This window comes from Podarcis cretensis, assembly GCF_951804945.1.
Source record: "Podarcis cretensis genome assembly, chromosome: 1".
NCBI lineage: Eukaryota > Metazoa > Chordata > Lepidosauria > Squamata > Lacertidae > Podarcis > Podarcis cretensis.
Genome location: NC_137170.1, coordinates 96,019,933 through 96,047,581, shown reverse-complemented (window position 1 = coordinate 96,047,581; position 27,649 = coordinate 96,019,933). Strand labels below are relative to the sequence as shown.

At 41.7% G+C, this 27,649-nt stretch overlaps 1 protein-coding gene across 2 annotated transcripts in view; it reads left to right on the top strand.

Annotated features, from left to right (window-relative positions):
• The first annotated feature begins 22 nt into the window (after positions 1–22).
• The window catches only part of CFAP221 (cilia and flagella associated protein 221), a 37,464-nt gene continuing 9,837 nt past the window's right edge, over positions 23–27,649 (top strand). Inside the window, exons 1-14 of one of the 2 annotated variants that reach the window (XM_079993365.1) lie at positions 23–226; positions 4,435–4,622; positions 6,497–6,597; positions 7,643–7,729; positions 7,849–7,944; positions 9,595–9,695; positions 13,807–13,910; positions 14,746–14,905; positions 16,177–16,309; positions 16,405–16,516; positions 23,618–23,729; positions 24,740–24,827; positions 25,768–25,857; positions 26,794–26,889. In XM_079993365.1, coding sequence (XP_079849491.1) covers positions 4,481–4,622; positions 6,497–6,597; positions 7,643–7,729; positions 7,849–7,944; positions 9,595–9,695; positions 13,807–13,910; positions 14,746–14,905; positions 16,177–16,309; positions 16,405–16,516; positions 23,618–23,729; positions 24,740–24,827; positions 25,768–25,857; positions 26,794–26,889 — 1,422 coding nt within the window. In that variant the 5' untranslated portion in view covers positions 23–226; positions 4,435–4,480. The remainder of the gene's footprint in view (positions 227–4,434; positions 4,623–6,496; positions 6,598–7,642; positions 7,730–7,848; positions 7,945–9,594; positions 9,696–13,806; positions 13,911–14,745; positions 14,906–16,176; positions 16,310–16,404; positions 16,517–23,617; positions 23,730–24,739; positions 24,828–25,767; positions 25,858–26,793; positions 26,890–27,649) is intronic. The other variant, XM_079993364.1, reaches the window with a different exon arrangement.

The following is a 27,649-nucleotide window of genomic DNA, read 5'->3' as shown; positions in this document are numbered from 1 at the left end:
CGACCGGCTTAGCAACGGAGGTGGAGGGACAAGCTCGGTGCGGAGGGGAAGGGCGGGTGCCGCCGCCTTCTTTGCCTTCTTTTTGCTCCCCTCGCCCTCCCCATGCCCCTTCCCCGCGCAGCCCCCCACTGCCCACCCGGCTCCCCCGGCTGGCCCTGGGCTGCGTGGAGTGACCCGCACGCACGGTAGGTCCCTCCTTGAGCCCAGAAGAGCCAGGGAAGGGCTGGTAGGTTTACACTGGGGGCCCAGCAGGTTGCAAGCGAAGCAGGCTGTTGCTTGCCCGGGGATTCATTGTCAGAGCAGAAACTCCCCTGCGTGAGGCAGCGGACGAGGGTGTGGGTTTGTTGTTATTGTTGTTGTTGTTGTTATCATTGCAACTCTTTCCCCATCTGGCCCAGTATTGTCTATTCTAGGGTGCAATGCAATGGTTCCCAAACTTTTTTCAGGCTGCTTCCCACCCCTTTTAGTTCCACAAACTCATTCCTAGTGTCCTCTTAAAAGGCATTATTCAAAATAACGGTTTGCATAAGCCGCATCATAACATTTAGAACAGGAACAATTAATTGCGTGTTTCTTCAGAATCCAATTAAAACTTTTTAGTTTAATTCAACATAACTGAAGGATTTGATCCACCGATGACACCAGTTTCCCACAGCCTGATAGTCATTTATGCCACCCTGACACCCCCTTAGTGCCACCCTTGGTATCCCACTGCCCAGTGCATTATAGACTAAATATTTGGCATGTGTTCCTTTTTAGCTCCTGGAGAATTGGGTTGCTTCTCTATGCAGGCTCAGGCCTCATCGGCCTCCTTAACCACTAACTCGGCTTGTAGTGAGTTTCTACATGAGCAACTGCAGACAACACCCAGGGGTTGCCAACATGGCGCAAATGTTAGTTTGAGGGCCATACATGTCTACTGCTTCAGGCAGCAGATTGTCGAGTACGGGTGACCAGCCTGTGGCATGGGTGCCATAAGGGGCAGGGGTGTTGGTAGTGCACTTCAACAAGGGTGCTTGAGAAAGAGGTCCTGTGGCCTTAGATAATGGCCTGCTATTGTTCCTTTCTCTTCTGTGCTGCCCTGTTACTAGCTAAAGATACACCTGCCTCTGGATACAAGAATTTTATATGCACTGTAGTAGTGTGGATTGGAGTTGTAATACTGCATAGTGTCCTTGCCCAAATGATTGGCTATCACTCTTCGAGAAATACCTGTGGAAGTTTGTCCCATCCTTATATTTTTTTAAGAGTCCATGTTCTCTTGAGATTCTACTATACAAAGGGAGGTTGAGATGAGCTCGAGTGTGTGGCCCAAACTCATCCAGAGACCTTCATGGCTGGTTGGGAATTTGAACCCAGGTCTTCTGAGTCCTAGACACAAGTTCTCATATACTTTATTTTTTAAGGTACATTGTTCTCTATTTATTTCCCACCATAAACAGTATGTTCCAATATGGCACATACAACCTATTTTAGAATAGATAGGTGAGGAAGCTGTGTTGTGCAAGAAGCACATAGCACAGGGTTGGTACCAAAAGCAGCAGTTCATCTCCCCTCTCCCTCAGTTTGGGTAGTATTGCTGGCCTCATTCCCCTTCTGGCTGCAGCCATCATTTATGTAGTTCGGCTCGGGAATGTGTGACAGTACAGTATCACTGTACTGTGGGGCGGGGCGGGCCAATTTGAAAGTGGGATGCTGTTTCAGTGTCCACTTTATGTCAAGTATAACCAGTGCTATTTTTCTAGGAAAAGAGGAGCCAGAACTCACCATGAATGCCTCCCTTGTTCTCTTAGAATGGCAATGGCGCCCACCTGAAAGGTGCCGGAACTGTGTTCTGACAAGTTTCGGCTGGAAAAAAAGTCCTCAGTTTAACATGTAGTTCCACCCAAAAGATTTGCTCCTCTTCTCTCCCTTTCTGTTCCAAGGCTTCACCTGGTTTTGCGATGTCATGAAGGGGTTGGCTGTGACAGATGCCCAGCAGATGTTTTGTGAACCCAACAGACGGTTTATTATTTAATTTTCTGTGGCAAGCCCCAGGCTCTATTTACATTTAGATAACTCTGCTTACTTCAACTGGATCTGCAATTCCTCTTAGCTGCTGCTGCTGCCTTTTGTAATTGTCTTCATTAAGTAAACAACTCATTCTAAAGTTATTTAAAGCAGGGAATTCAAATGCCGTTACTATAACTCCACATATTAATGTCTAACAAATGAAGAGGAAGTTGGAAAAATTAAGATATTTTTAAAAGATTGCCCTAGGAGATTAATTTATCATACTCTAAAAAAATAATCAGATGGACCTTGAGAGCAGCTCATGTTCGTTTCCTGGAACATTCTGAGATGGATGGAAATAAACTTTCTGTACATTACATTTGTTTGGTCAGGACCTGTTTCTTAAGCATAAGAGTATATCTGAATTGTGATCCTTTTATGTGACAGAATTATGGATTGTTGACTTACTCTAAAGCATTTGAGCCATTATGAGGTTCTTAAAGTTAATGAAGTTTGGCAATTATAATTAACATTACTGTCTGGATTTCTGTGATGAAGCCTTAATTTGTGTGTCTGATGTGTCAGATTGTTTGCTGAGAAATGGCAAATACTCATAGATACATCCATTATACATAAATAAAATGAAAAGAAACAGAAAAAAGAATAAAAACAAAAAATAGATAACTAACTTCAAAAAACAAATATTTTCAAATTAACTTCTACATAGGGAGTACAAGCCTTCTTTACACAGCTTTGGCTTGTCTCCTTAATTCGAATCAAGACTTCCCGCTATCCATGAACGTACTTAGTAAATCAATTTTTTTTTTTTTACAGATAACTGTATTTAGATGGTAAGTCTTGGAGAAACATTCTGATTGCCAGTAGGGTTTAGTCTACACTAAACCAAGTGATGCTCTGGAAGCCTTCTTTTTCCATGCAATTTATAAAGACATCCCATTCTCTCCTTAATCTTTCTTTTGAGTGACTTCTTATTAGGTCTGTTAATTTGGTAAACTGCCTTCTCTCTCCCCCCCCCCCCCCGCCCATCCCCTTTCCTGACTTCATGCAAATCCAGGATTGTGGTGAGGTGCTACCAGTACTCCAATGGGAGCTGCACAATGGCAGCTCAACATTTTATGTATTATGTATGTATAGGAAGAAATCAGCAGGTTTTTAAAAAAATATGCATTCTAAAACAAGGGGCTGGATTCAGCTAACAAGTCCTGCTAGCAGAAGCCTGCACACGGACTTGGTTGACTCAGTGGGGCTTTCCTCGCTTTCCTTCCCCTGTGCGCCCCAAGTTGGCTCGGGGGGGGGGGGGTTGGGAGAACCCCAATAACAGCACAGCAGGGAAAGAGAGGACCGTTTGTTCCATCAGTCAAGCAGAAATGCTTGCGTTGACAGCAGTCTGGTTGGTGCTATGTTGAATTCCTCCCAGAATTACATATTTAAATAAACATCAAGTTTACATTTCTGGGTAGTCTTCCCTAAACAGAAATGTATTTAGTAGGAATTAATAACAGCAAAGGTGTCTATTGTCATGTCATATGGCACTTGTAAAAATGCCAGTTCCATAGATTGGAGCAGGCACATACGGGGAGGGGGGCAGCACTGCCAGGGCTTTTTTCCAGCCGAAACTTGCCAGAACTCAGTTCTGGCACTTCTCAGGTGGGTGCCATTGCCATTCTGAGAAAATGTGGGAGGTGTTCATGGTGAGTTCCAGCACCACCACCCCTCTCTCATTTTCGAAAAATAGCACTGGTGAGGCAGTCCTCCAAGTAAACAGGATGCAGGGTGTTAAGGGGTTTTTATACTAATAGCAGCACCTTGAATTTGGCCTGGTAATAAACCAGTAGCCGTTGCAGATCTCTGAGGAGAGATGTAGTAATCTGACAGGGTCTAGATTTCAGCCTCCTATTAAGGTTTAAGCCTCCCCCCGCCCCCCACTAAACTTTGTTCTACAAACCTGTTGCTGAGGGAACTGAGACATATCGTTCAGTGTCTACCCTGTTCCCAGATGAGTGAGTTTGGGGAAGGAAGGATTATAGAACAGATTTGTAAAAAGCCCCCTGCTTGTTGTGTATGCCATGTGAGAATCACCTTCAGGCAACTAAACAAGGAAGTGTCATTAAAAATTGTTGTTGGGTTTTTCTCCTGCCATAAAATAATTACATAGATATACATGGGCAGGTAGGTTTGTATAATTAGTGGAGTTATTTGCATGTTGCTATGGCCATTATGAATGAATCTAATATCCTATTTATAAAGCATTTGTTGGTTTTAAGGGGGGGCGGATTCCTTGGAAATGCTCAGCAAGCTGTGTAACAGTGTCATCCATGGCAGCAGGAATTGAACTTTCAACTAGGAATTTGTGCAACAAGTGTGTTTGTGCATGTAGGATTTTCATATGTACTACTACTATATATTTGCATTTGATTACAGGGAATTATCATTTTGATGCCTGGGAAGTTGTATTAACCACAAGAAGATGGAAGTGGTGAAATCAGCCTGTTCCGAAGACTTCAGCAACACCAAAGAAACCCCTGAGAAACTGCAGTCTCTTCTTTTGGACAGCCTGGTGGATGATACTAAGGAAGCAACTGATGTCCCCAATCGCCTTGTGGAATCCAGTAGGTGATTGTATATTCTTATGCAGGCGGGACTTTTTGATTTATAGGTTTTTGAAGGCCTTTGGGTGCTTCCAAATGTTAACTGTTTTCGGTGGGGTGCAAGGTTCATTACCAAGAAATCCAGGTTGTGCTGTTATAGTTGATTGGGAGGTCTTACACAAAAAAACTACCGTATTTTTCGCACCATAGGACGCACCGGACAATAGGACGCACCTTGTTTTAGAGGGGGGAGAACAAGGGGAAAAAATTCTTCTGCTCTCTGCCCAGCGCCCCTTCAGCGAAGCGGCAGGAAGCGCTGCGCAGAGAGTGGGAGAATTTTCCCCCTTTTCTTTTCCCGCTCTAAAACAAGGTGCCGTTTAAGGTGCGTTCAGGCGGCTACCTTGGAAGCCTGGAGAGCGAGAGGGGTCGGTGCGCACCGACCCCTCTCGCTCTCCAGGCTTCAGGTTCCTTTCGACCTGCTCTTTGGGGCTGGCGGGGGAAGCCCACCACCAGCCCCAAAGAGCAGGTCAGGGAGCAGCGGCCATAGGCGCGCGTCACCTCTCCAGCCGGGAGAGGGTCGCGGGGGGGCTGCTTTAGCCCCGTGCATGCTCTCCCGGCTGGAGAGGTGACGCGCGCCTATGGAGGCTCCTGCCATATGCGCGCGTCACCTCTCCAGCCGGGAGAGCGCACGCGGGGCTAAAGCAGCCCCCCCGCGACCCTCTCCCGGCTGGAGACGCGGGGCTGGGGCGGGGGAAGCCCGAGCTTCCCCCTCCCCCAGAACGGGACCCAGAGCCATGCCGAAGCTGCGCGTAGCTTTGGCATCGCTCTGGGAGTTTGCGGGGCTGGGGGAGGAGGAAGCCCTCCGCCAGCCTCCAAACCATGTTGGGAGACAGCGGGAGGCCGCGCTGCGCCTCTCCCGCTGTCTCCCGAGTTTGCGGGGCTGGCGACGGGGAGGAGCAGGCTTCTCCCCCCCGCCAGCCTTCTAGCCAAGTCGGGGGACAGCAGGAAGGGCGCGCTGCGCCTCTCCTGCTGTCCCCCGAGTTTGCAGGGCTGGCGACAGGGAGGAGCAGGCTTCTCCCCCCGCCAGCCTTCTAACCAAGTCGGGGGACAGCAGGATGGCGGCGTTCTGCCTCCCCGCTGTCCCCCGAGCTTGTGGGGCTGGCGGTGGGGCTCTCCTGAAGCCTGGAGAGCGAGAGGGGTCGGTGCGCACCGACCCCTCTCGCTCTCCAGCTTCAGCGAAAGCCTGCACTCGCACCATAGGACGCACACACATTTCCCCTTCATTTTTGGAGGGGAAAAAGTGCGTCCTATGGTGCGAAAAATATGGTATCTTCTAAAAGTTTAGACTTATTGGAAGAAGCTAAGAAATGGGGCAGTGCATTGGATAGTGGAGGGGGGCGGGGTAATACTTGCTTTGATACAATACCATTTCCTTGCGAACAAATAAGAGGAAACGCTTATTAAATAAACCAAGGTTATCTAATCTCCCTGAATGGTCAACAACCTTCAGTCTTGCTCCTAATGAAGTTGACTGGTTGGCCAAGCAATCCAGAGATACACTGCTGCTATGCAGGCAGAATGGCTGCTAAATCATTTGTCCACTTAGCCCAGGCAGGAAACGAAGAGACTTACAAAAAGACAACATCTGGGTTAGTGTGGTGGGGCTGATAGCAATGGGCAGGTTGAGAGCGGGTCCCTGATAGCTTTTTCGACAAAGAAGGTAGACTGATTAGACTGTGGCACCGATCTACCTAAGCTAATCACAGCTAAGCCTCATTAAAACAAATGGAACGCATTAGTCACCGCTAATTTTAATTGAGCTCTGATCCAGCTGATCTGACTCAGTATACCAATTATAGCTTCTGATTTCTTTCATTCTTTTTTTCTTTTTTCAGAGATATTTAGAAAGCTTCTAAGAAATGATGTCATACAGGCTAAACCTGCCATCATGCACTTTGGAGGGTATATAATGGAACAACATCACCAGCAAGTACTGGTAAGTAATAATGGTGTTGTTAGGTAGCGGGCTGAAATGAAATAATTACACCTGGAATTGCCCACTGGCCACCTATGCTCATCACGCTAAACCATGGTTTAGTCTCAAGATGTGCATGAGCAGGACGGAGCCACAGAGCATCTTGGACTTGGACATTCTTATCCTCCCCCCTCACCCTCCTGTACAGTTGGGAAAAGGACTTTGTTAGCATCTGCTTTTTGTTTCACTGGATCTCGAATTGTCATGCCATCCATAGAAGGGAACATGGTTTAGAGCAAGCCATTGTCAGATTCAAAATCATGGTTTATTAAGCTGGCTTGTTTAAACTAGTTGCAGCTGCCGGTAAACTACAATTCCTTGGGTTAGACAACACAGCTAGGGAAAAATCTCTATGTCAAGCCTATCCACACAGATTTATTTTTTTCTAATTCCTGTCTTGCTCCTTAATTTTGACAGGAAGTGAATTCTCCACCCTGGTTCCTCTGAAGCTTCAAACAATTCTTGCATATTTTATGTAATATAGTGTAAAAGTGGCTGGGACATAAGCCAGCATTTGATGCAAGAGGTGATTCATTAGGAATTGAACTCGATTGGTCAGAACCGTGAAAATCTATGTCTGAATCCATTTAAAAATAGATTTCTCCCCCATCCTTAGACACAAAACAAGATTCAAGGGAAGTGAAAATGCTGCCAGAGCTTCTCCTTGGACCGGGGCAGCAAGTGGTGTGCCAGCTCTAAACTTGCTGTAGCTCCTTCCTGCTCATGAAAGTGTCTCTAAACCGTAGTGTAAGCATAATATAGAAATGCGGCCACTGTCTTTTGATCACTTTCTGAATATCTTTTCTATTTCATTTGCAAACACAAAGGGGGAGAAAACCCATAAGAACAATACTGAAGGAAATGATCGGTCAAGGAACTATTTTCCAAAGCTCACTAGATAGCACTTCGAATTCATTACAGTTAGACTGTCACTTAAGATTTTAAAACATAGATGTTTGTTCTTAAAATGAAAGGCAGAAAAAACCCTGCTTATTTTGTTCTGCAGAAACTTCTGAATATTTCAAGCGAAGTTATAAATTTCCATGTTATTCCACCGGAGACAAAGTACTTTCAGATCAAATACAGCAAAATAGTAAGTGTCAGTAGTAACCTTCTCATCATTTGCATTTAATTCTCCACTTTCCATTTTCACATTGCAATATAAATGGCAGCTGGGCACTTCTTGGGAAATTACCGTTCTCTGTTTTACAGCAACGGCTTGTCCCTGGCTTGTCCTTCACAATTACGGTTGATTTCTGTGCTGATGAATGGCGATACTATTATGACTGCCTTAGAATCCATTCTCAGGTAAGACACCACAAGGGGGGGGGGGGGAATGTATATGTGGCCTCCTCCTCACTTTGTATGAGTGAAATAAATGTTGTTGTACTCCATGATATATAAAAATAATGGATTGATCTTACAGATTAATAATACTCAATTTTATTCACTGTATTGTCAGTCTGTATTATTCATCCCTTTCCTTTGTGTTATTTTGTTCTACCCTCAGTGAAGAGATAACACACTGAATTTGGGGGGAGGGAGGAGCAAACAGAGGTCTAATGTGAACCTAATGAGGAAATACTAGAAGTGTCTGGTTTGGTTTGAAATACAAAATAGAAGTGTTCAGAAGAACAATGGTTTCAGGTTTTTTAAAATCCTCAAAACTGGTCATTTTTTCACTCAAATGCAGCAAATTTTTGTTGGAATGGATTGCAGTCTCCTTATAGGAAGTACACTTGTGAAATTTGCATGGGAAATTCAACTCAGTGCTGCAGAAAAATAAAAATGAAGCTTCTTAGAATGCTGAACATTTTCAGGAAAGCTTCTATGTTTTTCAGTTTTTCCTCATCCCCAAGAGGACTAGAAACATGCCTTTAAAGGCAAAAAAAATGTCATTTATCACCATTGGATGGAGAGATATATCTCTGTATAAGGCAAAAAGGTAAAGGACCCCTGGACGGTTAAGTCCAGTCAAAGGTGACTTTGGGTGGGGCGCTCATCTTGCTTCAGGTCGAGGGAGCAGGTATTTGTCCACAGACAGTTTTCCAGGTCATGTGGCCAGCATGACTAAACTACTGGTGCTTAGAGGACCATGACGAGTGCCAGAACACACGGAAACACCGTTTACCTTCCCGTTGCAGCGGTATCTATTTATCTACTTGTACTGGCATGCTTTCAAACTGCAAGGTTGTTTATAAAAACCACTGGCATGTGTGGCTGGAATGTAGCCCACTGTACAATTTTAAAAGCCACATCCATTTCTCTGGTTTAGACTGCTCTGCCTCCTTTCTTTTAGCAAATGTTTTGTGCCACTGGGGAAGTGGTAATTCTGTATTGATTTGCTTTGGATGTTTGTATGTGATGCCAATAAAAGGTTTGATGATGATGATGATTTCTCTGGTTTGGGGCTAAAAAAAGTTCCCATCCCTGATTTAGGCAGAAAGCACACTGATTTGGCCATATGGCTGTCTAAATCTGTTTCCATGTTCTCATATCTGAGAATGGAATAAGGCCGTAATCCTGCGCACGCGCACACACACACACACACACACACACGCGCGCACACACACACACACACACACACAAAGTGACCCTGTAGTCAGAGACCTCTCTTGTCTGTTGCTGCACAGTGCCTAATATATATTTGGCACTTTTTATAAATAATAAACAATTGTTCTGATAATAAGTAAGTCTTGCATCTTGGTAAACATGTATAAAATCAGACTGAAGATCTTTCCCCTACATTGTGTATGTTCCTATAATGATAGGGGAGGCATCTCCATTATTCTCTATTGAAAGCCAGTCATTTTTCACAAAATTCCTGCAGTCCACGTAACCTTGGTTCTTGTAACTCGGTAGTACAAGAGGAGCCAGTTAGCAACCACCCCAGAGCATGTCAATTAATATTTATCTCTTGTAACAGTCTATGTAATTTCTTCTTGGTTTTCCCTCCAGGGAGATGACACGTTGCTGGTTCCTCTACATGCCTATCCTGTGATGAACACTGTAGAATTTCCATCCTTCATTAATTTATCTGATGTTTCTCTAGGACAATGGTAAGCTGTTATGATTTTTTTAAAATTAAACTGTTTCTCATGTGTTGCTAAAATAATTAGCTTAATGTGACGGGTTGGGGAGAGGGCCAAACGAAACAGAGTACCTTTTCATATGATATTAACTCAATCAGGAAATACAATTGCATCTGGTTTTACCATAGCAGTGTGCTTTCAGTGGGCAGGCATTGTAAAATATATTTGATTATTCTGAAAGATTATCTGCAACTGTAATGCTGTATTTCTCCAAGGCTGATGAGATTTCTGAGAGACAGTGTTTATATTCCAGCAGTATTCGGCCACTACGGTAGCCTTGGTTGTATAAATGCTTTTCATTAGTACTGTGCTCTTACTACAGAGGGACGCAGGTGGCGCTGTGGGTTAAAGCCTCAGCGCCTAGGACTTGCCGATCGAAAGGTCGGCGGTTCGAATCCCTGCGGCGGGGTGCGCTCCCGCTGCTCGGTCCCAGCGCCTGCCAACCTAGCAGTTCGAAAGCACCTCCGGGTGCAAGTAGATAAATAGGGACCGCTTACCAGCGGGAAGGTAAACGGCGTTTCCGTGTGCGGCTCTGGCTCGCCAGAGCAGCGATGTCACGCTGGCCACGTGACCCGGAAGTGTCTCCGGACAGCGCTGGCCCCTGGCCTCTTAAGTGAGATGGGCGCACAACCCCAGAGTCTGTCAAGACTGGCCCGTACGGGCAGGGGTACCTTTACCTTTACCTTACTACAGAGTTATAGTACAGAGATGATGTATTCTAGAAACAAACGAAACTGACTTATAACAAATCAGACCATTGACCCACCTGTTTCAGTATTGTTTACATAAATTAACAGAGACTCTCCAGGGTTCCAGAAGGGAGTCTTTCCCAGTCATACGTGGAGATGCCAGACATTTAACATAGGACCTCCTATATGCAAACAGATGCTCTATATTGACAAGCTGGAACATGTATAGAGAAGGGCGATCAAAATGATCAAGGGTCTGGAAACCAAGTCTTAGGAGGAGCATTTGAGGGAGTTGAGGATGTTTAGCCTGGAAAAGAGGAGACTGAGAGGAGATGAGATAGCCATCTTCAAATATCTCAAGGGCTGTCACATGGAAGGTGGAGCAAGCTTGTTTTCTCCTCCTCCAAAGGGTAGAACTCAAACCAATGGATTCAAGTTACGAGAAAGGAGATACCAACTAAACATCATGAAGAACTTTCTGGCAGTGAAAGCTGTTGGACAGTTGGAACAGTCTCCCTCGGGATTCGGTGGACTCTCCTTCATTGTGGGTTTTAAAGCAGAGGAAAGATGGCCATCAGTCATAGATGTTTTAGTTGAGATTCCTACATTGCTGGGGTTTGGATTAGATCAGGGGTCAGCAAACTTTTTAGCAGGGGGTCGGTCCACTGTCCCTCAGAACTTGTGAGGGGCAAGACTATATTTTGAAGGAAAAAAATGAACAAATTCCTATGCCCCACAAATAACCCAGAGGTGCATTTTAAATAAAAGCACACATTCTGCTCATGTAGAAAAATGCTGATTCCTGGACCGTCCGCGGGCCGGATTTAGAAGGCGATTGGGCCAGATCTTGCCCCCGGGCCTTAGTTTGCCTACCCATGGATTAGATGAACCTTGGGTCATCCAGCTCTGCAATTCTATGATGCTAAACCCTTGAGCTATGACTTCCCGATGCATGAAAGTCCCTGGTTGTGGACCCAGAAACATTCTCCTGAACGCATTCAAGTGAGGGAGAGGAAGCGCTTTGAATGTGCTTTAAAGGTATAATGTGTGTGCAGCATCTACGCACAGGCCTCATTGGAACCATTTTGCTTTTAACTATATATATATATATATATATATATATATATATATATATTCTTACAAATCCTGTTCGTTAAGTGAAAGTAAGAAGTAAGTTTATTCTTAAAAAAATTCTCTCCTGAGTCCCATGATCAATTCCATTTTTTACATACACCCATCTCACCCTGTCCACCCATGCCTTCCTTCTTAGGAAGGCCACAATTGCTACCCAAATTGGAAATGTTAAAAACCTATCAAGCAGGAAATCTCTTCTTCATCCAAACTTAAAAAAAAAGAAAAAGTTTCAAGGCAATACTACATATAAACTACATTCCTTATTAATCAGCTAGACAGGATTTTAGTCAACAGTTTATAGAATGTTGGAGGAGTTTGAGTAAAAAATAATAATAATTTTTTTTTTAACAAAGTGAAGAATATGCTGTGTTTTTCTAAGTCATTTTGTTTTGACTAGTTAAAACCAGACATGCAAAAATCCTTACAGATAGGCTTGGCTTTTGGAAAATGCACAGGGCATCCAGATGTCAGCCAGCTAGGAATCCAAAGCTGCTTTTTAAGCTTAGGATACGCGTCTAATCATTGGCTGAGAAGATGAGTCTAATCCCAATAACCTGTGAATAAGCCTTATTGATATCAATAGATGTAACTAAGCAAGAGCTGGATAACGGTTCCAATAGTTTCATGTTATCCGTCCTGGATGCTACCTCTTATAACCACAGATGGAGAAGTCAAGTTTCTGAAGGCAGCCCTGTTTAGGGAAGTTTTTAATGTTTGAAGTTTTCTTCTGCTTTTAATGTTCTGTTGAAAGCCACCAAGAGTGGCTGGGGAAATCCAGCCAGATGGACCGGGTAGAAATACTATATTATTATTATTATTATTATTATTATTATTATTATTATTATTATTATTGAGTGCTGCTCAGTCTAGATAAAAATGGATGTAGTTTCTCTCTGTTGATCTATTTATACATGCAGTGTGCAAGTGGGGGATCTTTATGGGGTGGAGTAGTCAAAACTGTGACCTACAACCTGAGTGACTGTCAGAGGAGTTTGTTGAAAACTAAATTCTAAAACACCTGATCTATAAGGTCACACAATTTTTAATTCAGGAGGTGCAGTACAATTCTATACACATCTACTCGGAAGTAAGCCCCACTGAGTCCAGTGGGACCCCAGGCTCGCAGGATCTCATTTGTTTTTTTGTTTTTTCTGAGATACACAGAGCAAAACCTGGTGCAAAAGACACATGCTTGGAATTAAAGAATTATCAGTCCAGGAACTCACAGTGTTTCCATGCAGAGCAAAACCTGGTGCAAAAGACACATGCTTGGAATTAAAGAATTATCAGTCCAGGAACTCACAGTGTTTCCATGCAAGGACCCACTGCTGGTTATCTCAAGCTTCTGTCGTTTCAGCAGTAGAATTTGCTGGGCTAGGCAGGTTATCCCATTTCGTCTGTTATTAAACAATTTGGTGTCAGAAATCCTTGTTGATCTAGAGAAAACTACCCAAAGATTTACCTTCTGCCCAAGCCTCATATAAATTAAAAACACTGTAGTGATGACTGCTTTTTACCCATGAAAACATCACAGCTGCCTTTTCTTTCTTATTATTTTCATAAAATAATATAATTTTTCATTCAAGATAATACGGCAATGAAAAAATACAGCATCAGAGCAAATTAAATACATGATTGTTTTGCAGATTATTGTGTTTTTTCTCTTCCAGGAATTGCTAATTTTAATAAAAATACTACTTTATTGTCACCTGTCTCTGGTTCATATATTGCATTAATTTGACAAGGGTTTCATATTCGTGTCTCTTTGTACTTACGTTTCCCACTTTTTTATTATTTCAATATATCAGGAAAGAACAACTTGTGTAACTACACAAAATCAAATCCAGTTATATATAAAGGCCCTACATCATTTAGTGCAGAGTCAGACTAAAAATAATTGCAGAAAGAACAGCAACCAGTTCAGAAAAGATAGGGCATCACAATATAGAACTGTATATGTTTGGGATCCAATCATCAATCCCAAACATTACTGATCCAGGTCTCTTTGGACTTCCATAGAAGCCTATAGAAGACTTCCATTGCTGACCAGTAGCCATCTCAAGCTGCTACTAGCATGAAAAGAGCCAAATTTTTGAGTTTAACAGTTGGATTAAGGTTACTTTCCAAGGCTAAGGAGGGGTTTGTACTTACCTGCTCAGTACATTTCTATCTGTCATGCTGCCCAGGGGTGGGCAGATGTGCTAATGAACATCAATGTAATTTCTGATTCTTTTGTCCTGTATCACCTTTTCCAGTAAAGAATATGTGATTCCCCTGGAGTGCAGCTGTCCCATAGATTTTGAGTTCCACATAGACTATCTTCAGCCTCACAAAGCCTTTACGGTTCATCCAACATCTGGTAAAATCTTGGGAGGGGGAGCATTACTTCATTAATGTGTGAATGCTAGTATCTTAAATAGCGTGTACTGTATATATAAACATATTATAGTGCAATCTGCCACCACCCCTCATGCTGGGCTGGGTAGGTAGATGGGTGGGTGGGTGGAATGAGGAAAAGTGTCCCTTCACCCAGCTAAGACAACTTTCCACCAGCTGCTGAATTTTTAGGTTGGCAGGAGCCAGTGGAAAGCCCCAAAATGTGGGGTTCAGTGGGAAGGGCCGACCCAAGCTGGCCCATAATTCTCTGGATCTCAAGCCAATCTCACTGTCCTGTCCACCCACTCCAGGCTGACATGCGTGGAAGGGCTGTAGATAAAGCCCCATCACTGGTAGGGAGGATGTTAGGATTGCCCCCTACTCCACAAATTAAGAACAGAGATCTTAATTGTTACAACCTCGCCAGTTGAAGAAAAGGAAACCTATGAGCATTGAAATGCTGCTAGACTACAATGCCCATCATCCAGGTAAATTGGGCCATGTTGCCTTGAGCTGATGGCATAGCTTATCTGCACCAAGATGCTTCCAAAAGGTTGAACTTTAGGGGTAGTCATGTTTGTTTGTTTGTTTGTTTGTTTGTTTTTACAAAGAAGTGCCACCAGCTGCTGAACTATACTAGTAATTTGCTTTTCCAATCACCTTGCCAAAATCGCATCACCTTTAAGGCCTCTCAAACTAAGCTTCCAAAAATCCCTGATTGTTCTGTACAATTTCTTTCAGTCATAAAAGTGCTGTGATTTCCAGGTGAATGCTTAACTATTTTTTTGTTTTTGTTTTAATTCGTTCATTCACTACAGGAATAATTCCTGCCAACGGGAAAGCAGAAATTATGGTAACATTTGCACCATTTGAATACGGAACAGCCCAGATGAAAATGGAGTTGTGGATTTCACAATTTAACTCAAAACCTTATGTATGTGCGTTCACAGGAACATCATCGCCACGCCCTACATTAACGTATGTGCGGTCGGTGCTTGCTTTGAACATTTAAAAAAAAAAAAAATCATTGTGTGTTTCACTGAGAAACCTTTATAAAATATTTCCTGGGGAGGGGTGTCCTGTCATAACAACCATACAGTGTGTGTGTGTGTGTTAGAAACAAATGAGCCAAGATGATATAAATACATCAGGCTAAATCCAGAGTAAATGAGTAAGTAAATGTGGTGCTTAGGCGATGTTGAAATCAGAGGAAAAGGTTAGCTACAAAGTCCTGTAGATTTAAGTGGGAGGTAAGTTCCTCTAACTTTGGATCCAGCCCATCATTTTGTTTGGAAAAAGCTGCAGTAAAGATACTTCTTAATAATGCTTTGAAAACAGTAATGTCATTTTTTTTTTTTACACCAGACTGAATTTCAGTATCATATGTTTATAATTAGGGAGGGAAAGAGCTGTCTTAGTTTCCAGTCCATGTCAGTTTCATGTGCTCATTCCTAGTTCCATTCTCTCCCATTTCTGCATTAATGTGTATTTAAATAAAAATCTGGATCAAAATGTATAGTTAAATATGTATTTTTAAGAGTTGGCATTTTTTTTCTCAGGGTATGCATTTCTCAACATATTTTATCCTAAAATAAGCATTTTTGGTAACTTATATGTTGAGAACTGTGTCACAAAATGCACTTCAGAATTTCCTAGCAGAGATGAGTATTTTCTCACTGGAGTCATATAAATGGGGACTTTACATCCTCCAAATATTTTTTTAGAACTTAGGAAAAAATAGAATCTAAAGTGTTTTCACAATAATGTAGGCAGCTTTCATAGTCTCTTGGCTAGGTCTCAAGAGGCTAACTTTATAAATTTGCAAATTCTGATCGGGCTCAGATTATAATCTGAAGCAGAGAACAATTTTTGAGAGCTCCTCAGCCATCACCACCCCAGTTGTGCTCACCCTTTCCTTCTTCTTATCTTGGAACTCACTTGGCAAGCATAACAGCAGAGGCAAGGAAGGAGAAGAGAGGTTGGGTGTTTGCTTGTTCTCCCCCTCTCCATTTTCACATTGTGCACATAAAAGGGTGCCTGGGCTCTGAGCACATGTGGAAGATATAACTGTCTCAAGGGCTTCTGCCATTGCTAAAGCATACACAATGATTCAAGTCTCAAGATATCCAAAGTTTTAGACTCCCACTTAAAAGCCAACATTTTTTGAACCGCATCCTCAGTCCTTTGCAGAACTATAGCTGTACTTCCATATATCACAGTTAAAATTATGTGTCTCTTTTGAAATCTAGGAGAGCAGACTTTGAGAAGCAAGAAGCAGTTTTGGCAAGAATACCAAAGTCTCCACAAAAAGCAGTGGCACGGCTACTGCAGAAGACAGCATTGCCAAAGCAAGAACGGGGCAGTCCCCTACAAAAACCTCAGGTGGGGGATTTAAGGAAAATAACAATGGCAGCAAAAATGGTTAGAATGAAATTGGGCCCATTGTTTGTTTTGATGTGTCACATTTTATTTTGTAGGCCATTGAATATAAAAACTTGAGATTCCCAGCTGATTTGTCAAATCCTTATGCTGTGGCCACTGTTTTGGTTCAGGAACCAGGCAAAATAAAGATTAAATACTTAAAAGAAGGTAATAACTTTGAGTATTATGGGTTTGTGTAATGTGTGGTACTACAGGGCTGGAATTTTTGGGCCTGCCTAGAGTACATGGAAATGGCAGCAAACACACTTGATCTGTTCAAGACTGTGTGTGTAAGTGCAGTGATCACAAACTATTTCGCCTATTTACATTTGCATTCAGTTCCCTCTTCTTCCTCTGTTGTGTCCCTTGTGATGTTTTCTAGATTGTATGCTCTTTGTGATAGGGACCTGTGCTTTCATTTCATCACTTTCCATCTTCTCCCCCAATCCACCTCAGGCAGATTGGATAGTCAGCCCCAGTAAAGTGATTTGAAGTTGGAGGAACTTGTTCCCACCATAAAACACAGCTTAGTTTGACTAAATTTGGCATCTCTGTGCATTTACTAATTTGATTCTGTGACTTACAGGTACTAATAATGTCTCATTGTAGTTCTCACATAATAAGCATAGTATGAATAATTTCATAATTTTATTGTATGATTAGTCTATATGATGTACTGTACATACATAGATAGATGGATGGATACTGCTCTGGTATCTCTATACTGTGGATGGACAGGTGGTTATAAATATTTTTGGACAATAAACAAACAAACAAACAAACTGAACCATTCCATCTGAATCTGAAGGATCTTCCCCCAGTTGAAATACCGGTAAATCCCGTGGGAGTGTTGGACTTCCGGTCGGCGCCAGCGTTTTAATGGCGGTCCGAGCCTCGAGCTCCGAGGCAGGACTGCTTCACTAGTTCGGGTCTTACCCGCTACGGCAAGCGGGGGACCCCTAAAATCACAGGCGCGGAGCCTGTGAACAAAGGAGATTCGGTGGGCACCTTTTGCGCCCCCCGGCACTGTGAAGGAGCCTTTTTAAAGGCTTCTGAGCGGCATCGGGGTAAGCGCGGTGCTGAGAGTCGTTACCCAGCTAGCGGAGTGAAGCCGCGTCGCCATGAACGGAGAGCGCCGATTCCTTCCTGCAATTGGAATTTGACCACAGCACCCGTGAGTAAGACTGAAAAAGTAACGGGACATTAAATAAGAAATTTGGCTGAAAACGGGAAAGGCATAAATTAAGGAAGTCTGCCTTCCCGGAGCTGCATGAGAGACAAAGCAACGAAAACCAAGCTGCATTTGAAGGGAACTTTTCTATTTTTTCTAAGCTGTCAAACTGACATCGGACTTAAACTTCCCCCCCAATAGGCAGGAGAAGGGGGGAAGGGATTGGGACATTGCTAACCTGCTGGAAAATTACTGGAAAATTAAGACCTTCCATTGCCAAACCCCCCCAGGTCGGGCTGCCCAAATAAGACACCGGGATGTGAACTGTCAAACTTTGCAAAGTGGGGGTTTGTTTGTAATAAAGTTACTGGACCTTAGATTTACCCTGTTGCATTTTGGCTACATAGAAGATAGAGACGTTACGGTTTGGATATTGGAAACTACTGGCTACTGTTATACTTCCTTGCTTCTTTGTTTTTCTTTCTCCTTGCCACTTGGATACAATTGAATGCTCCCTCTAGAGGGTTTTAAGTGAAATTGTTGCACTTGGAAAAGTAACAGTGGGATTTTCCACTTGGAAATCAACTCTGTGAAAACGACCTTGAGGATATGAGTGCCCCTACAGAAGAGATAGTAACAAGGCAGAAAGCAAAACAATCCCACAAGAAAAGGGGCTCTATATCAGGAACTGTACCAGCTGCACAGGAAAAAACACCAGCTTCTATGGATCCTATGACTCAGGCACTACTTAAAATAAATCAATCCCTGGAAGCACTGACAAAGCTATCGACAGAGAATTCTAAAAAATTAACAGAGTTGACAACAAGACTGGATGTGAATACAGCTAGTGTAAAATCTAACACAGATTCTATAAATAGATTAATCCAGGAGAATTCAGAAACACGAAAGATTGCAGAAAGTGCAAAAACAATGGCTGAAGAGACAAGGGAAAAGTTTGGGCCTATTATTAAAAAAGTGAATGAGCATGATGCAGCCCTCTCCTTATTGGAACTTCAGCGGAAAGAGAAGAATCTAAAATTTAGATTGGTTCCTGAAGGGGAAGGGGACAACCTTGTGCAATTCCTTACAGAGAACATTGTAGCTTTTTGGCAAGAGGAATGGGATGAAGATGATGAATTTGAGATAACAACAGCCTTTCGACTGGGCAGAAGGCAGGATAAAAAACCAAGGGATTGTCTAATTACATTGAGATCAAAAGAAGAAAGAGATAAAATATTGAACTTGCACTATCAAAAGGCACTGGTGATCCAAAACTGTCAAATACAGATTTTTAAGGACACTCCCAAATATATTTTAGAGGTGAGAACATATTATAAAAGCCTAGCAGATTTGCTGAAGAAAAACACCATACCATTCAGATGGGAGTTCCCACAAGGATTGTCCTTTAACTTCAAAGGAAGAAAGATCAAAATAAAAACAATTCAGGACAAAGAACAATTTCTGGAGAGATACCTGGAGGATTTGCAGAAAGGAACTGTAGAGGAGAAAGAACCACCTGATATAGCAAATCTATCATTTGGACTTTTACCACCACCATCGGAGGAAGAACAGAAGCTTGGAGCAGTTGGAGGAACAGCTACTTAAATACAAAATGTCTCTGCAACTCCTTAGTTGGAATTGTAACGGCTTGAACCTTCCTCGGAAAAGACGACAAGTTTTCCACATTTTGAAGAGAGAACAATTAGATATAATATGTTTGCAAGAAACCCATATTGCCAGGATACATAGGAAATTACTGATAAATAAGAGACTTGGTCAAGAATTTATCTCATCAGACAAAGTAAAGAAAAGAGGTGTGGTGATCTATGCAAAGGAAAAATTGGCTCCAAAATTGATATTTAAAGACGAACAAGGAAGATACCTGGCAATTGAAATACAAATTCAAGGAGAAAAGATTTTGATTGTTGGAGTATATGCCCCAAATGAGGGGAAGGCCGAATTCTTTAGGAAGTTGCATGAGACATTAGTTGACTTTTTAGACTATAAAATCCTAATGATGGGAGATATGAATGGAGTCGTCTCAACAAACATGGATAAAGCACAGAGACAAGTGATTTCAAAAGAAGGGAGACTACCAAAGATCTTTTTCGAAATGACTGAAACAATGGACTTGATTGATATTTGGAGAACAAGGAATCCTCTAGAGAGAGAGGGAACTTTCTTCTCTGAAGCAAAAATGACATGGACAAGAATAGACCAAATTTGGATTTCTAGCAGTCTGGCGTCAAGAACAAAAAAAGTAGAAATATGTCCAAAAACGTGCTCCGACCATAATGCGGTGAAGATGGAGATGAAACTAACAACAACTGGATCCTTTAGATGGAGAATGAATGACACCCTATTTAAGGATGAAGAGATCCACAAGAAGGCCCTTAAAACATTAAAAGATTACTTTGAGATCAACAGGAAAACAGATGTGGAAAAAAGAATAATTTGGGACGCAAGCAAAGCCGTGATGCGAGGTTTCCTAATTCAACAAAATTCTATAAAGAGGAAGCAACAAAATGAGAAGAAGGAAAAAATTTTAGAAAAAATAAAAGAAGGAGAGAAGAAGCTGAGGTCCAAACCAAAGTCCCATGAGATTTTGAGAGAAATAAAGTTTTATCAGATGCAGTACATGGAGCTCATGAACCAACAAATAGAATGGAAGATAAAGCAAATGAGACAAAGAACTTTTGAATCAGCGGATAAATGTGGGAAACTTCTGTCATGGCAACTGAAAAAAAGGCAGAAAATGAACACTGTAACAAGTCTAGAAATGGATGGAAAAATTATCCACAAACCCAATGAGATAAACAATTGTTTTCAAAGTTTTTTTAAGAAATTGTATGCACAAGGGCCAATCAATGAACAAGAAATAGAAGAATTCATCAGAAAATACGGTCTACCAAAAATTCCAGAACAAAGTAAAAGGATCTTAAATGAGGAAATAACAGAACAAGAAATAGAGGGTGCCATCCAAAATATGAAATTGGGAAAATCACCAGGACCAGACGGCCTGACGGCCAAATACTACAAAATGCTGAAAGAATGGCTGATACAACCATTGAAGGAAGTTTGCAATGAAATTTTGAAGGGGAAAAAGGCACCTGAATCGTGGAAAGAGGCTTTCATCTCACTTATACCGAAAACAGAGACTGAGAAGAACCAGGTCAAAAACTACCGCCCTATATCTTTACTCAATGTGGATTACAAAATTTTTGCAGACATTTTGGCAAAAAGATTGAAAAGAGTGTTGATAGAAGAGATTCATAAGGACCAAACAGGCTTTCTCCCAGGTAGACACATGTCAGACAATGTGAGGAACATTATAGACATTTTGGAGTTGCTAGATGTTGACATTAACAGGAAAGCAGTTCTGATTTTTGTGGACGCGGAGAAAGCCTTTGACAATATCTGTTGGACTTTTATGAAAAAGAATCTCCAAGGGATGGGGGTAGGCCAAGGTTTTGAAAACGGTATAGGTGCAATATATTCCCAACAAAAGGCCAAGTTAATTGTAAACAATGTGGTAACAGAAGAAATACCCATAGAAAAAGGTACACGGCAGGGATGCCCAATATCCCCTTTGCTTTTTATATCAGTCCTGGAGGTTTTGTTAAACATGATTAGAAAGGACCAGTTGGTTAAAGGAGTTCAGGTCGGAGTTAGACATTACAAATTAAGAGCATTTGCAGATGACCTAGTATTGACCTTGCAACAGCCAGATACTAGTACTAAAAGAGTATTAGAACTAATTGAAATATTTGGTCGAGTAGCAGGTTTTAAATTGAATAAACAAAAAACGAAAGTGTTGGAAAAAAATTTAACAATGGAAGAAAGAGAGAGTTTTCAGAATGAAACAGGCTTGGAAATAACAAAAAGGGTAAAATACCTGGGGGTAAACTTAACATCCAAGAATGTGAACTTATTTAAGGATAATTATGAAAAATGTTGGTCAGAAGTTAAAAAGGATCTGGAAATATGGTCAAGGTTGAAACTTTCCTTGTTAGGCCGAATTGCTACTATTAAGATGAATGTATTGCCTAGAATGCTGTTTTTATTCCAGACGTTGCAGATTGTGGACAAGATGGACTGTTTCAAGAAGTGGCAGAAAGACATATCAAAATTTGTCTGGCAGGGCAAAAAGCCCAGAATTAAATTTAAGATTTTAACTGATGCAAAGGATAGAGGGGGGTTTGCCCTGCCGGACTTAAGACTTTATTATGAATCAGCAGCTTTCTGCTGGTTGAAACACTGGCTACTTCTTGAGAACGCTGACATTTTGGATCTGGAAGGGTACGACAATAGTTTTGGTTGGCATGCATACTTATGGTACGACAAGGTAAAGGTGTATAAAAGCTTCAAAAACCATATTGTAAGGAAAGCATTGTATAACGTTTGGATTAGATACAAAGATTTGTTGGAAAGTAAAACCCCTAGGTGGGTGTCACCAATGGAAGCCAGGGAAGTAAAAAAGCTTAATATGGATTCTAAATGGCCAAAATATCATGAGATTTTAGAATATGATGGCGAAAGGGTGAAACTTCAGAGTTATGAGAAACTAAAGCCTAAGGTTCGAGATTGGTTGCATTACCATCAGATAAATGAGACGTTTAAACAGGACAGGAAAATAGGATTTCAGAAAGAGAAGTCAAAACTAGAAACAGAATTGTTGGAACCCAATACTAAGAACTTATCAAAAATGTATAACTTGCTGTTAAAATGGAATACACAGGATGAAATGGTGAAATCAGCTATGATTAAATGGGCACAAGATATCGGTCATGATATTATGTTTGCTGACTGGGAACAGTTATGGACCACCGGTATTAAATTTACTGCATGTAATGCCTTAAAAGAAAATATTATGAAAATGATCTACCGGTGGTACATGACCCCAGTCAAGCTTGCAAAAATATATCATTTGCCTAATAATAAGTGTTGGAAATGTAATGAGACTGAAGGCACTTTCTACCACCTTTGGTGGACCTGCCCAAAGGTTAAAGCTTTCTGGGAAATGATCTATAATGAAATTAAGAAGGTCCTTAAGTGGACTTTTCCTAAGAAACCAGAGGCTTTCCTCTTGGGCATGGTGGGCCAAGTGGTGTCAAGGAAGGATAGGATTTTCTTTATGTATGCCACTACAGCAGCAAGAATTCTACTGGCAAAGTATTGGAAGACGCAAGAACTACCTACTCTGGAAGAATGGCAAACAAAGGTGATTGACTTTATGGGACTGGCCGAGATGACGGGCAGAATCCGGGACCAGGGGAAAGAGACAGTGGAAGAGGACTGGGAGAAATTCAAAATATATCTTAAAAATAATTGCAAAATTGAGGAATGTTAAGATGTCAGGGGGTAAGAAGTAAAGAATTGCAGCAGTAAACAAAAAAAACTTAAGAAATTTTTATGAAAGGGAATTAAGACAATGGACCTAAGGGTTGCTAAAGAATTATTAAACAAGGATGCAGGGATGGGGAGGTATGGGGAAGTCAAAGAAAGAAGGGTATGAACTGATGAGTTTGAAGTTATACTGTTCTATACTGTTTTTATTATTTGTGTGGAAAATTAATAAAAATTATTATAAAAAAAAAAAAAGAAATACCGGTAAATCCCTTCCAACTCTTGTGGTCTTGTAATTCTGAGCACTGAAGGTCCCTTCGACACAGTATAACTTTGTGTTTGTGAGGACTACGCTTATTAACCTCCCTGCATGGTTTTGGCCTCAGACCCTCTCTGTACTGATACTGCCGCTGTGCCACCCTGGTCATCATATGATCACTTCTTCACATGTGCACCACTTGATGAAGGTTTGTTGTATATCTTGAATTATGTAAACAAGAAACGTCTCATTTGAAAATATTCATAGAGCCGAGGTCTTATTCCCATAACACCTGAAGCTTCATCATAAACTCAGGACCCTACCTCCTGTAAAACAGATCTTGGTAGCAATATAATCCACACTTTTTCAACATTCTGCAGTCTCTTTAACACCATGCTAAATGGAATAATTCACCATTTGTAACTGCAGCCAGTGGTGGAAGGGCTATTTTACTCTGTCTCCTGAGCATCCTGTTTGTATTTGTGCCCTGCAGTGCTAGGAGGGCAAGGAGATGGAGGAGCTATAACAAGGCAGGTGAAAGAAGCTGTTTTTGAATTGAAAGTCAAGCAGGACATACAAGCAGAGCTAACCAACCAGCTTAAATGGTGAGTGGCGCTCACATATTATGCAAGCAGAAATAAACAAATATAACGGCTCATTGTATTTAGGACTACCTGAATACGCCACTTAGTGTATCTTTTGCAAAAAGTGGATAAGTGATTTTATTCTTTGCTTCCCAGTTTGTAGCTGGTGAAAAATTACATGATTGTGATTTATCTTGGTCAATAACTGAACAAAAAACTTACTGGGACATAACCAGTGATGGTTTTGCACTAGTGGAAAGCAATTCCGCTTTTGCAATGTGCAGTCCCCCTCCCCCCCGATATTGGGAGGCCTTCTGGTACAGTAAGGGTTATGACACAGGGGGCTGCAATAGGTAGAGGAACTGGCAAAAGATAGGCGTTGAGCATAAGCAGAAGCACTTTCTGTGAATCACCTCGTTGTTGAATCTTGGTTTGTAAATCATTCATGTGCCAATACAAATGCAGTCTTTGGGTTGAAACAAAAAAGAAGCACAGGGCTATAACCAGAAGAATACTTGAAAACAGAAGGGAGTGATTCAGCCAAAATTAAGCATTTTGAAATTAGGTGGATTTCAACAGTAGAAATTCCGTTGAAATTATTGGGTCTTAAAAGTGCTTAAGTTTAATTGTGTCTTGCCCATGTCAAGTCAATAGGCAGGCGATCTAAAAAATCTGCACAATGTTTGCATTGGATCGACTTACTCTTTGCAAAAGCCTTGTTAGTGCAGTGGTACCTCGGTTTAAGAACAGCCCTGTTTGCGAACTATTCGGTTTAAGAACTCCGCAAAACCGGAAGTAGTGTCCCGGTTTGGGAACTTTTATCTCAGTCTAAGAATGGAAGCTGAATGATGGAAGGGCACTGGCAGCAGGAGGCCTCATTAGGGAAAGCACACCTTGGTTTAAGAACGGTTTCGGTTTAAGAACGGACTTCCAGAACAGATTAAGTTCGTAAATCAAGGTACCACTGTAAATAGTTGTCTGAGCTGAACTTTAAAGTGAAAACTGTTCTCTCCTCTCTTATTTGAATGCAGGCAGGTTCATTTAGGCAAAGATCCAATTTCTCCAACTCTTCAAAAGCAATTTTCTGAAGACCGACGTAGAGAAGTAGAACTGTACAAGGTAGGGCATATTTTTGTTTTAAAAGAACTGTGGGGGTTTGTACATTGCAGGCGACAGCTGGGATGCTTGTACTCAGGCAGATAGATCCATCTTGTTAGAGTATACAAGATGTGTTCAGGATAGTGGCTTATAGACATATCTTGAGAGGAAGCATGCACCTTGCTGCCATTAATTTTTTTGGATAATATGTGCAGTCCCGTTTCCTGTCTTCAGAGTTCACGTGCAATGTATAGCAGGAAGAAAAAGGAAAGTGGGGGAGAAACAGAAGAGGGGGGGCACCTACTATACAAGCTCTTTGGGGATATCTTCATGTACCCTGTGGGTTGGGCAGTGGTCCTGTGGCATCAATATACCAGTGCTCCTTTTGGAGCATGTTGTAGTCTTACATGCCTATTCAACGTAGGCAAATAGTCATAGGGACACAGGAATCTGCCTTGTACTGAATCAGACCCATTGTCCATCCAGTTCAGTATCGTCTACACTAACTGGAAGCAGCTCTTAAGGGTTTCTGAAGGAGATCTCTGGAGATGCTGGGGACTCGACCTGGGAACTTCTGCGTGCAAGGCAGATGATCTGCCACTGAGCTACAGTCCACTTTATTTGTATACTCCTTTTCTGTATACGTTATTCTCAAAGTGGTTCACAGCAAAGTATGTCAAAGAGCAATGCACCACAGTCCATAATATCCAGAAATATAACACCTTGTCCCTTAGAGTTCCAGACAACTTCTTCTCAGCTGGAGAACGATCTCATCCCACCCCTTCAGTGGCAACCTATGAATCAAACCCAGAACTCGCCTCACTGATGAGTTCTGCTTACATTTTGCAAGTTCCTTGAAAGAGTACAATTTTATTGAGCCCTAAATGCAAGACTTTGCTTAAGGATCCAGCAAAGTACTAATGTGGGTATTTATATATCTTTGTTTATGGTGCTGAGGCAGATTAAGAGCGGAGAGCCTATTCTGGAGAAGGAGTTTCAAAGGAAGAATGTTGAAGTCTCAGTCAAACGTGTCATCCGAGACATTGGCGAGGTAGGTCTTTGTGTCAGAGTCAAATGGGTGGATGGGAATACAGCAGGGAAGCTTGCCTTTGCATTAAGAAATCCTTGTGAATATAACTGGAAAACTTTCCTTTCATTGGTGTCTCTTGCCAATAGGAAATAACAGGGGAAAGAGTCTGGTGAGCACTTGGAGATTTATTAGGGAGAACAGTTGTGTGGGGGTAGCCTAAGATTGCAGCAGTAGTGTGGGGATGTCATAGCCACCTGAAATTTGTTGATTTAAAAAGAAATCCCAGCCAGATGCATCCCAGAGTTGATTGGCATGTTACATTCTGAGGGGTGGCGTGTAAAGCCGGAATCGTGCATAGTTGAATCTTACCTGCCAGGGCTGGCGCAGGATCTTACAGGGCCATCCAAGATCTTGTGAAGGCCTCTGCAGCCTGTGCAAAACCTTCCCAAAGCCTGGTAAGCAAGTCTGAGAGCTTAAAATCTCTTGTTGTGCCTGGAAAACTCAGCCTGGAAAGAAACTTTTAAGCTCTCCGCCTTGCATGTGTTTAATTTGTGCGATCTCCATTGGCCTGCCGTCAAGCACATAAAGCTGTGATTGCACAAGTTAAATGTGCACAAGTTGTGACCCTGTTGTAATGGGAAGGAGTATCACCACTGCACAAGCAAATCAAGATGAATGTTCATAGATGTAGAACTTGCCTGCAAACCTCAGAACAAATGTTCCATAAAGACCGGCCACTATCAAACCTCCATATAAGCAAATTGGGATGAATGCTCAAGAAACAGGCGATCCAAAGGAGCCCTTGGTTCTACAGAAGTCAATGGGTCATACTTCTGTGTAATTGCAGATACTTTCACCAGTATAAATAGGCTGCTGTTAAATAAAGAGCTTGAAAGTGTTTATTCCTAACTGTAACCCTTTAAGACTGAAACTGTTCCCTTTTTGTGTGCCGTGCAGCCCCCGAAATTCTATCCCACATTTGATCTCCTGCTAAACAACCCTTGGTGTCACAGGCACTGGAATCTGCGACGGTTCCAACAAGCTGCTCGAAAGGTACTGAAACAAATTGTCTCAGTTAAATACTGGTGTGCTACCTGCCAGCTGCAGGAATGCTGCTCATTCCTAAATCCTTCCTGAATTTACAAGTGTGTTTTACAACTTCTTTTTTTTTAAGTTACAGTTTTGTTGTGAAACTATGATTGAATCTATGTTGCGGCTATGATCGCTTCACTGCCCAAAGTGTTTGCATTAAAAGGAAACAGTATGATAATCCCACCATTCCATACAGCTGCCAAGCCTAATTCTGCATAGGTAGGAGAAAGTGGAAGTCACAGTAGATGCACTGCAGCAATTATACCAGGCAGTTGGATGCCTCACCTTCCAGCTTCACAAGAACAACAAACATTCCTACACTTTAAGGTTCCATAAGTATGTTGATCGGTGCCTCAGATAGGTAGCTGTATGCAGCTTTAAAGGCTTTATAATTTTTTGTGCCGCCTTTTATGAATTCAAATTCGTTGTTTTTTAAAAAAAATAATATTTATTGAAATTTCCAAAAAAGAGAGAAAAAAGAAAAAAAAGAAATTACATAATCCAAGAAAAAGAAAAAGAATACAAAATACAGGAAAAAAATGAAAAGTAAAAGCAAGTTAAAAACAAATCCCTCTTTCTCTATCTTATAATTCATTTACTTATTTCCGTGACTTCCTCACACCTCCCTCCTTTATATTCCAGTTCAAATAATTAATTCAGCAAATTTTTCCCTCTTTATTTTATCTTAGTTCTTTATCTTAAACATATTATATCATTCTAT